Source organism: Gracilinanus agilis, chromosome 2, assembly GCF_016433145.1.
Source record: "Gracilinanus agilis isolate LMUSP501 chromosome 2, AgileGrace, whole genome shotgun sequence".
NCBI lineage: Eukaryota > Metazoa > Chordata > Mammalia > Didelphimorphia > Didelphidae > Gracilinanus > Gracilinanus agilis.
The window spans coordinates 286913513-286925272 of record NC_058131.1 but is presented as its reverse complement, the minus strand read 5'-3'; the positions used below and the strand labels follow the sequence as shown (position 1 = coordinate 286925272).

Sequence of the window (11760 nt, the reverse complement as noted above, 5' to 3'; positions counted from 1 at the left end):
AAAGAATGTGAGATATATATATATATATATATATATATATATATATATATATATATATATATATATATATATAGCCTCTTCCGAGACTTACCTTCACATGGGTGCGGGTTTTTCTCCCCCTTCCTAGGAAAGGTGTCTGTGAACAAGTTTCTGATGTTCATGAGAAAACGGACACTGAAGGGAAATTCTCCTACTACAACTCCAGTAAGTATATCTGATGAAAGGTAGAGGGTAGGAGAGAAGAAGCAGTATGGCAGACCCTGCTGTGCTAGTCTCCTTCACTCAGAAAGCTTTAGCCTTCTCTTCTCTGGATACATTAATCTCTTTGCCTCTGGCTTTCCCCACTGAATTTCCCTCAATCTTGGGGCTATCCTCTTTTAGTTCTTTATATCTTTTTTTCCTGAAAAAAATCTGACTGGACCAATAGCCCCATGATAATCTAGTTGCTTAGATAGATGGATGGACATTTAGAGAGATAAGAGAATAGATGGGAAGGATAGATGAATACTTGCAGGGACATTGCAGGATGAAGGAAAGCTGTCCAAGCAAGAATGGGTAGATAAAGGAATGGGTAGGTGAATAGAAAGAAAACAGATGGATGTCTGGAGATAAGCTGAAAGAATAGACTAGGAAAATGAAAGGATGGACAAATGTTTGGAAAGCTGTATAGAAAGAATGGCTCATATTCTTATCAAATTGACAAAATCCTTTATATATATATACATATATATATATACATATAGATATAGATATAGATATGAGACCTCTATCTGAGAGGACTAATGAACAATGTTGCCTGTCTCCTATCAGAGAGGGACAGAGTCAAGATGCAAGAATGAGAAATATTTTTGGACAAAGCAATATAGTCTGTCAGTCTATCAGTCGACAAACATTATTAAGGCTTACTATAGTAAGCACTACGAACACATAAAGAACTAAAAAAAGAGTCCCTTCTTTCCAGGAGGTCACAATCTAATGGGGAAGATAACATTCCAATAATTATTTATAAACAAGATATATCCAGAGGAAATCAATGGAAAACAACAGAGGGAAAGCACTAGCATTAAAGGGATTGAAAATGACTTTTTGTAGGAAGAAAGTAGGACTTTAAGGGAGACAAAAGAATGGAGAAATGGGTTATGCTTGATTATGTATATTTGTTATAAGAGTCTTTTTTTTCTTTTAAATTGATAAGGAAAGAAAAAAGAAATTATTGTTAATTAAAAACTAAAATCACATCAAAATAAGATATATGAAAGCATAGCTGCTTGAAGGATGGAAGGATGGATAGGTGGTACTGAGAGATAAGTAGATGGATATTTTGAGGAATGAAAGAACAGATAAAAGGGTAAAAAAAGAGACTGGATGAATGTTTGGAAGGATCTATGGAAGGATGACTTTTTAGAAGGATGGAAAGATGGAAAGGGGTGGTAGATTGCGTAGGAGATAATAGCTGTTTAGAGAATGGGTGGAAGGAAGGGAGAAAGGAAAGAACATAAGCTACTCAGCATTTGTTTCAGCATCTGCTCAGCCATCAGTACCCTGACTCTCGTGCTTGCTTCTCCTCTGCAGAGTGGAATGTGACCATGGAGTACTATGTAGTCCATACCAACTATGAGGAGTATGTCATGATTCTGACACATAAATTCAGGCACTCTGGACCTTCTACAACTGTGACTCTCTATGGTAAAGACCCACCAACCCAAGGCGAGGGGAAGGGAGAGTGGAGCTAGCAAAAACATTGACTGCCTCTTTCCAAGAGAGCTATGAGAGGGAAAGGAGTCAGAAGAGCATCCAAGTTCTTTGGGGCCAAGATCATGTTTCTCCCACCAGGATGCTGTCAGACCTGCTTTAAAATCTCACCATTAGGGTCATCTCTTTTAGGGTGTCTGGAGGTATAAGCATTGTCACTGGATTGAGCCTTATGGGTGGGAATTGCAGAGAAAACAATTTTCTCTCGATATAAGGAAAAACGTGCATAATTAGAGCTCTCTAATAATAGAATGGGCTTGGGGGTGCCAAGGTTCTCAGCCTTGTGGTCTTCAAGCCGAGGCAAAATTTGTCAGGAAATGTATGGAGAGAATTCATGATTGTGCATCACAGAATGGAGTTCTTTTAACTTCCTGGACCACAGCATCCTTACCTGGCCACCCTTCAGGTGCTTTCTTCCCCTACTAGAACATAAACTCCTTGATGACAGGGACTGTCTTGCTTTTATGATTTGTATTCCCAACACTTAGTGCTGTACCTGGCTCAAAGGATACCCTTAATAAATTCTTACTCACTGATAGTAACTCATTGTCCCCAAGCAGAAGGCAGAGCACTGAGGGAAGGGACCAGGGGATGAGATTTGAAGGAGTTTGGAGTTCTAAATCAGGAGGTGTGCAAGGCAGGGAGCAGTCAGGGATTCTGAGGTTATGGGGTAGTATGAGAATTCTGAGTTTAAAGAAAGGGGGCAGATTATCAGATGGCTAGATTAGAGGGACCTCCCTGGGTCAAGGGCTGAGAAGGTCCAAGGCTAGAGTCCACTGTACCTGGTTTACTCTGTTCTCCCTCTCAGGTCGGAGACCCCAGGTTCGAAACAGCCTCCTGGAGGAATTCAAAGACTTTGCCCTGAGTTTGGGCATCCCTGAAAGTTCTATCTATTTCAAGTTAGACAAAGGTAAGCCAATTTCAATGGGTCACCATCATGTAAGCTGCTCTTTCACACTCTGAATCTTCCCAAAGTCCTTTCCCAGACACAATAAGCCCATGAGATGACAGGGCAAGAGTTATTCTGTTCATTTTATAGATAAGGAAAATGAGTGACTTGACTACTCAGTGGTCAGGCTGGTCTTTATCTCATGATAGCTTTGTGTTTTCCATAAAAGGAATTCAGGGTCCATTATCTTATTAGGAACTCTCTGCCCAAGTGCCCTCAGAAGTCAGACAGCCATAAGCATGATCAAATATCTGGTGTTTGGGACAGAAGGACTCCAAGTTTAAACTTTTTCTCAAGGAAGGAGACCACCAAGACTCTCTCAAGGAATAGATATATTCAATGTCATTCAGTTGGCCTTGCTGGATTTCCCAGTGAATTAGGACAAGAGCAATTATCCTTGCTGAGTCCTTCTCTGGGCTGTTCTAGTATTTGGGTCAATTAGTCAAGCCACCATAAGTCGAACTATCCATATTTCCCCCTTGAGTCTGGTGATGGAACCAGCTCAGACCTGCTCACTGGAGCCTATTGCTCAATTTTCACTGTGAGCATGTCCAGTTTGGAAATCCCCCAATACTATGAATCAGAGCTTTGTTTATTTATTGTTTTATTGATTTTCTAGTCTCAAGAAAATGATGGGGAAATGTTAATAATGCAGAGTAAATTTTAAAGTATGTCCTGTATTTTTTCCCCCAGAGATGGTTGCTAAACATTTGCCAGCAAAACCTTGGGTCTAACCATTTTCTCCTTCTCCTGGGTCCTAGGTGAATGTGTTCCTGGGGAGAGAGAACCTGTCCCCCAGCCTCAGGTGAGCCTCTCAGCCTCGGTCCTCTCCCCTACTACGTTCCTTTGGGGTGGGATCCACAGGGCTATGTTGCTTTTACTTATGTTCCCAAGGAAGATGGCAGGGTTGGGTCAAGAAGGAGTCAAGTATGGCAGAGACATTTTATCCTTCCCAAACACTGTTTAAATCATGGAAACACAGGTTTCACTTTACAGAAAAGGGCTTGACATAAAATCTTTAACTGTGATTCTGTGTGTATACCCATTCTCAAAACTAATGATCTAAGTGGCCATCTAGGTCAGAGTGGGCAATTGAAGCAGTCTTCCGATAAAGGAGCTTATTCCCTAAAACAAGTCCTATTTTTTTCTCCCCTAGAGAAACCGGCGGGCTGTGTTACCTCTGGAAGCTGAGGCATCTGGAGGTGGTCCACTGACCTCTGGGCTTGTCAAAAAAGAAGGTAATGCTCGTGAGGTTGCTCATCTCCCCTCCTCCCTCTACCTGAGGGGAGAGCACTATCATTGACCCAATAGATGAGTCCTCTAGATGGGCCACAGTGGGCCCATTCTTGGTTACAGGGATGGAGAAACCCAATCAGCAACTCTCAGTGCAACCATGGGGACCACACTAAACACACTACGCTATAGTATATGGTGAAGCTAAGATCACATCAAGGAAGTTTACTGAGTTCCTTTATGGAATAATTTTCCAAAAGCGGAAGCCTGACCATGTCATTCCTTAGCTCAGCAAATTCCAATGACTTCCTTGTGTCTCTAGGCACAGATACAAATTCCTCTAGCCCTTCACAACCTGGCCTCAGTTTACTTTTTCAGCCTTATTAGATATTATTCCCCTTCCTACACTCCATGGTCCAACCAAACATCCTACTTGTTGTTCCTCACATATGATACTTATCTCCAGTCCCCATATTTTTGCACTGGTTTGTCCCCCATCCCTGGAATGCACTTGCTTTCCTCTTCTCTGGGTATCTTGTACTCTCTATCATGGCCATGCTGTGGGCAGGAGGTCCTGGGTTCAAGTCTTGTCTCAGACACTTCCTAGCTTTGTGTCCCTGGGCAAATGACTTAATCCTAATTGTGTAGCCCTTACTACTCTTTTGCCTTGGAACTGATACTTTGTATTGATCATTAGAAGGGGAGAGAATAGGATAGGATAGGAGAGGAGAGGAGAGGAGAGGAGAGGAGAGGAGAAGAGAGGAGAGGAAGCTTCTTGAGGAGGGCAGAGATTGTTTTCCCCTTTTCTTTGCCCAATCAGTGCTTAGCACAGCGCCTGCCACTTAGTAAGCACTTAACAAATGCCTGCTCATTGAGTAGAATCCATTGATTTCTTCAAAACTCAGCTCATAACACCTGATCCTCCCTCTACCAACTACTAGTGCCTTTCCTGCCAAAATTTATTATATTAAATTATATTTATTTTATTATATTTACATATTATACATATTATATTTATAATACATTTAAATATTTATTTAAATCCTATTTATTTTGTATCTATTTAGATTAGGACATAGGGCGGTGAGGTGGTGCAGTGGATAGAGTACCAGATCTGAAATCAGGAAGACTCCCCTTCCTGAGTTCAAATCCAGCCTCAGACACTAACTAGCCCCATGACCCTGGGCAATTTACTTAACCCTGTTTGCCTCAGTTTCCTCAATGGTTAAATGAGCTGGAAAAGGAAATGGCAAACCATTCTAGTATCTTTGCCAAGAAAACTCCAAAATGAGGTCATGAAGGGGGCAGCTGGGTAGCTCAGTGGATTGAGAGTCAGGTCTAGAGATGGGAGGTCCTAGGTTCAAACCCAGCCTCAGCCACTTCCCAGCTGTGTGACCCTGGGCAAGTCACTTGACCCCCATTGCCTAGCCCTTACCACTCTTCTGCCTTGGAGCCAATAACACAGTATTGACTCCAAGATGGAAGGTAAGGGTTTAAAAAAAATGAGGTCATGAAGAGTCAGACATAATGGGAAAATGACAAAACAACAACCTATCAGAATATATTGTCTTCCCTGGTAGAATGTAAGCTCTTTCAGGGCAGGGACTATTTTATTTTTCTCTTTATCACCTCAGCACCTAGCACAGTGCCTGGTAGGTGATTAATAAAAGCTCTAGAATGATTGGCTGATCATATCACTTATGTGCCTGGTCCTTAGCTAGGCTATGACATAGGAAGCACAAAAGGAGACACAATCCCTGCCTTTGAGGAATTTACAACCTAACTGGGGAGATGATATATAGAAACACTTAATAGTTTAAAAGCAGTACAATTGGCCTAGAAACTGGAGATCCTCAGACACTTTCCAGCTATGTGACCCTGGGAAAGACACTTAACCCCCATTACCTAGCCCTCATATATAGTACTGAGTGTAAGATGGAAGGTGAGGGTTAAAAAAAAAAAGAATAATACATTGCTATCTGTCCTTCAAGGCCCAGCTCTACGCCACCTCTTCTCTGATTCCTCTTTCCCCTGCCCCACCAAATGTTTTCCCCCTTCCTATGCCACAATAGCCCATTTGGATTATCTCGTGGTTTTTGTCTTGTGTCCTACCTCCCTACTGGATCGTGGGCTTCTCTGAGTTGCCCCTCAGTGCCAAGGTAGGACTTTGTACCTAATACAGGCTCAGCCAGTGTTCACCTCTGCCATCTCCTCAGATTTCTGCCACCTGAAGCAGGACGTGGGGCCATGCCTAGGGATGATCAACAGATTCTTCTATAACGTCTCTTCCATGGCCTGTGAGCCTTTCCACTTCGGGGGCTGCCTTGGCAACGGCAACAACTTTATCACTGAGAAGGAGTGTCTCCAGACCTGCCGGACAGAGGGTAAGGGCACAACCTCGGGTCCACTGCCAAATATCTACACGAGAGTGAGGAAGCTTTGGAGAGGTTACTGCAAACGGTTTCCATTTGGCTTTGGAATGCATTTTTTAAAAGTATTTTATTTTTAAGTATTTTTCAAAGGTTACATTATTCATGTTCTCTCCCTCCCCTCTTCCCTTCCCCCTCCCGGAGCTGACAAGCAATTCCACTGAGTTGTACATTATACATGGTTATATTCTTCACTTGTTTATATGGGTATTGGCTGTGGGGTTTTGGTTTTTAAGAGATTATTACAAAAATGAATAATATGGAAATAGGTATTGAGAGACAATACATGTGTAACCCAGTGGATTGCTTGTCAGCTCCAGGAGCAGGAAGGGGAAAAGGGGAGGGAAAGAATGTGAATCATGTAACCATGGAAAAATACTTAAATTTTAAAATTAAAAAAAAAAAGACTAGAAACAAGTGATAAATCATGTTTTCTTCTGCGTTTCTTCTGCCACGTATCTTTTTTCTAGATGTGAATAGTATTCTTTCTCATAAGTCCCTCAGAATTATCCTGGATCACTGCATTGCTGCTGGTAGCAAAGTCAGTCCCATTTGATCATCCCACAATGTTTCAGTGTACAATGTTCTCCTGGTTCTGCTCACTCCCCTCTGCATCAGTTCATGGAGCTCTTCCTAGTTTTTCTAGAAATCAAGCAGATTATCATTTGGAATGCATTTTTGTCATCTTTGGGGCAGTCGACTTAGAGGCCAGATTCAGTTGGGCTGAAGCGAACGTGAGTGAGTCTGCACCCTGAGAGATCACCCCCGTATCTTTCCTGCCCAAATAGACCGTAGGAACAAAGATTCAGAGATGAAGCCGACTTTGGAGGTCACCTCATTCAACTTCCTCATCAGAAAAAGGAGCCTGAGAGCCAGACAGGCTTGTCTAGGGTCACACACGATCTGGAATTCAAACTCATGTCTTGTGACTCCAAGAGTCCATGATGACCCACTCCCGTCAAAGTCCTGAACTGTGGGTAGAATTTCAACTTGAATACTTGGGAGAATTTGTACTCACTCTCTCTCAATATAAGTCTTCTATTTCTGGAAGCTCCTGAAATCGAGGAATGGATCTAGTCTCCTGGGAATAATGAGACTCCTTCCCCAACCCCATCCCTTCCCCTGAGAAGACAGAGGCATTAGAGCTGACAAGATGCCCCCGTATCACATAGGGCACCTCTTAACTGGGTAGGGCCAGCTGCCTATTTCCCAGTGCTAAAAGAGGGGGAATTCAGCTTGGATAAGCTATTTGGGGTTGGCTGGTAACCTTCCCTCCCCTTTCCTTACCTTCCATGGACCAAATAGCATCGTGGTGATGCCAGAAAAGCTTCTTATCCTCTGTACTCCTTTCTCTCCTCAATAGATATAGAAACTAGCAACTGAGATATCATAGGATCCAATTTCCCCCTCAAAAACTGCCCCCCTTAGGGCAGCCAGGTGGCTCAGTGGCTTAAGAGCCAGGCCTAGAGGCAGGGAGGTCCTCGGTTCAAATCTGGCCTCAGATACTTCCTTGCTGTGTGACCCTGGACAAGTCACTTAACCCTCATTGCCTAGCCCTTACTGCTTTCCTGCTTTGGAATTAATATTTAGTATCATTTCTAAGAGAGAAGGTAAGAATGAAAACAAACAAAAAAGAAATGGGTAGACCTGGGCTTTTCTTGCTAACCTTCTGCTCACTCTCTCTCTCCAGCTGCCTGCAGACTGCCCATCAAGGCTGGCCCCTGCCGGGGGAACTTCATGCATTGGGCTTTTGATGCTGCCCAGGGGAAGTGCATTGTTTTTTACTATGGGGGCTGCCAGGGCAATGGGAACAAGTTCTACACGGAGAAAGAGTGCAAGGAGTACTGCAGTGTGCCTGGGGATGGTAAGAGGAGCCTAAGGCGCACACCCCTTACCCTGAGGGCCTAGGAGCTGGGTCACACAGCCTTGGTTAGAACAAGGCCCAGGAGGTCCTAAAATCAGAGAAAATAGGATCCTGTCTTTGGTGCCAGAGAGCCCCTCAGAGGCCATCTAGTCCAAGCATCTCCTCTTTGAGGTGAGAAGTCTGAGGTCCTTCCTAGCTCACGCAGGTAGAAGGCATCCATGGGATTTGAACACAGGGCCTCTGACTCTAGTCAGAAAAAACCCAGGACTCTTCCCATCGTGCCATTCTGTTGGAGATTAGTTAGCCCCTTGCTTTATTTATTATTATATTATTATTGCCCATATCTTGATATCTCATGGGAAAAAATAAAGTCCTCATGGTATAAGCACTACTCCTTCTACCCCAAAGTCATTTTTGTAGCTGGGTGAACCATTACTGATTTTTTCTTTGGGGGTGGGGGGGGGTCTCTCTGTCTTTAGGGGCCGAGGAATTCCTGGGACTCTCCAACTGACCTCAGATCTCCTTTTTCGTGTGCCTGACCAGAAGGTAGCCAGCCACATGTCCCTGGGAAAGCTGATAATGACAGAGGAAGCCAAGCCTAACCTAGGTCCCAATCACCCTAAATTAAGACAAGTCTTTAAAGACAAATCCCTGGGGCAGCTGGGTGGCTCAGTGGATAGAGCACCAGGATCTACAGTCAGGAGGTCCTAGGTTCAAATCTGACTCCAGACACTTCCTAGCTGTGTGACCCTGGGCAAGTCACTTAATTCTCTTTGCTTAGCCCTTGTCCTTGTGTCTCAGAGTTGTTACTAGGACAGAAGGCAAGGGTTTTTTGTTGTGATTTTTTTTTTAATCCCAGTTTCCAGTGTTTGAATCTCATGTTACAACTGATCCACTTGGCTTGTTCTGACCTTCAGACTTCTTTTAAAGAAGACTAAACAACTCAAACTTCTTTTTCTGTAGGCAGGTAGCTCTAATGGGTTTGCCTCCTGGTTCCTTCAATTCAATAAACTTTTATTAACACTCTACTGAATACGGATAACTGTGTTGTGTGTGACTTCATGCTAAGCTGAACATAGAATTAAAATGTTTTGTTCCTTCCCAACCACACTCCCCCCAGCCTGTGTCCTTTGTATCTGTCTCTCCCTGTCTGTCTGCCTCTCTGTCTCTGTCTCTGTCTCCCTCCTTCTCTCCCTACCTCCCTCCGTCTACCTCTCTCTCTCTGTCTCTCTGTTTCTCTTTCCCTCTCTCTGTCTGTCTCTGTCTGTCTATCTGTCTCTCTCCCACCCCGTTTCCCTATATGTGTCTCTCATTTCTATCTGTCTCTATCTGGCAGTCTAGAAGGTATGTTTCAGGGTATATACAGGAATTATCCAAAAGTGCAAAACTCTCCCTTACATTAGTTCCAATCCTTATTCCTACGGGCCCTCTAAACTTCCAGGATTCGACAATTCACATTTATTTTGGGGGCCAGGAGGGAGTCAAAATCCTTTTTAAAATGAATGAAACAACTCCTGCCTCATGCATTACACATAAGAGAGAGGAATGCTTCTGAAATCTACACCGATCTAACTCTTTAAGGGATTAACTAATAATTCTTCACAATACCCTATTCAATTGACAAGGATTTCTCCATTAACCCTAACATAATCCAGGTACTATGCTGGGTATCACGGATGTGAGTAAAAAAGATAAATAGTCCCTGACTTCAAGGAATTGATATTCCTTGGGGAGGGATACAACACATTCACAGATAAGTAAATACAAGATTTATACAAAGTAAATTCACAGGGTTTGGTGAAATAATAATTCACTGTTTGATGGCCATTATGATTTCATATAATCAGATGACGTAGAAAATAAAAATGGCAATTAAAAAAAAAGTAAGGATTCCAGGCAATGATGTGCTGCTAAATGTTTAATAATCAGGAAGGGGAACATACATTTAAGTTTAATCTGCATTATTGATTTTTTTAGAACCCTTACCTTCTATCTTAGAATCAATACGAAGTATCAAATCCAAGGCAGAATGCTCGACAATGGGGGTTAAGTGACTTGCCCAGGGTCACCCAGCTGGGAAGTATCTGTGGCCATATGAATCCAGGGCCTCCTGTCTCCAGACCTGACTCCCTATCTACTTCACCACCTAGCTCTCCCTGAATTTGCATTATTAACATTGCATTATTTGCTCATTAGATTGCATTAATTTGCAGTATCACTTTCTTAAGTCTAGACAATAAACAAAATGATAAATGAAGCCCAGGTTTGTAGCATTAGAGCTCACCCAAGACACGATAGCTGTCTTCAGGTAGGATGGAGAGAGCATTTGACATCTGGCCCTCAAGAGCTGGTTCGAGTTGATTCCAGAGCACCTCTGCTTCCAGGCTGGGACTGAATTTCCTCTTTCCTTTCTAGCTTTCCTCCCTGCCAGTCTAAGGAAAACGGAAGGGAAAAGGCTGGAGATTTAAAACCTGGGCAGGAAATTTCTCAGCCCTGCATCCTGGGGAAATCCCGGACAACAAAGCTATCGGCTGGATTCCACTTGCTCTCACCAGCCAGTGTGGTTGATCAAGTCACAGTAGGATATTCTGGGTTCAGGATTAGGGATCAGTCTGGAAGGAGCCTCCCGAATACTCTATGACAGCTGCAAAGATTGAAGGGTTGCAAAATCAATTCGAGTCAATATTATGATATAGTGGCCAATAAAACTTGCAGTCTTAGGAAGAATTAAGAGAGGTATAAATGTCCAGGACCATGGCAGCAACAACACCACTCGCTGTACTTTGATCTGATCAAATCATATCCAGAGTCTTCCATTCAGCTTCAGAACATTCTCTTCTGGAGAAAATCCAAATGCCAAACAATAGAGGGAATCAAGTCCCCACTATCTGGAGCATAGTTTCAGGAGAGTATTGTCTTCCAGAGAAAATCCAGAAGAGAGACAGTAAATGGACACCATTTCCAGAGTCCGTTCTCTTCTGGAGAAAATCCAGAAGAGAGATACCAAATGACAAAGGCTGTCAAATCTGTGTCACTTGAAGATCAGTAGAAGAGACATTTAGCCTGGAGAAAAGAGGAAACCCATTCCATTTTTGAACAACTGATTGTGAAAAAAAATTTTTTTCCTTACCTCATATTTGCCTCTGAAACTTACACCCATTGCTTCTAGCTCTTCCCTCTAGATATGAGCAGTTCTCTCCTCATGTGGAAAATGGGAAAAGTAATATTCAGGGATAATAATACTTTATCTCCCAAGGTTTGGGTGAGGACCAAATGAGATGACATGTGTCAAGCACTTTGAAAATCTTAAAGTACTATATAATTGCTAGCTAATAATAATAATAATAATTATAAAACAACCTAATCTCTTAGCTCACATCTCACCTTCTGCAAGAAGTCTTTCCCAGGTCCCTCACAGCTGGTCCTTTTCCTCTAAGGTTGCCTCCAATTGGCCCTAGAGAGAGATCTTGTGTGTATGTAGAGATCAGTTGTTCACACGCCGTCTCTCCCTTCAGACTGTGAGCTCCTGGGGG

At 42.9% G+C, this 11760-nt stretch overlaps 1 protein-coding gene across 1 annotated transcript in view; it reads left to right on the top strand.

The window, feature by feature from the left end:
- LOC123233638 (alpha-1-microglobulin/bikunin precursor) overlaps positions 1 to 8945 on the top strand; it is a 19168-nt gene extending 10223 nt beyond the window's left edge. The window contains exons 2-9 of the mRNA XM_044659701.1: positions 128 to 204; positions 1573 to 1686; positions 2561 to 2662; positions 3463 to 3506; positions 3858 to 3939; positions 6151 to 6318; positions 8054 to 8227; positions 8707 to 8945. Of these exons, the coding sequence (XP_044515636.1) occupies positions 128 to 204; positions 1573 to 1686; positions 2561 to 2662; positions 3463 to 3506; positions 3858 to 3939; positions 6151 to 6318; positions 8054 to 8227; positions 8707 to 8738 (793 nt within the window). The 3' untranslated portion in view covers positions 8739 to 8945. The remainder of the gene's footprint in view (positions 1 to 127; positions 205 to 1572; positions 1687 to 2560; positions 2663 to 3462; positions 3507 to 3857; positions 3940 to 6150; positions 6319 to 8053; positions 8228 to 8706) is intronic.
- Positions 8946 to 11760: the final 2815 nt, after the last annotated feature.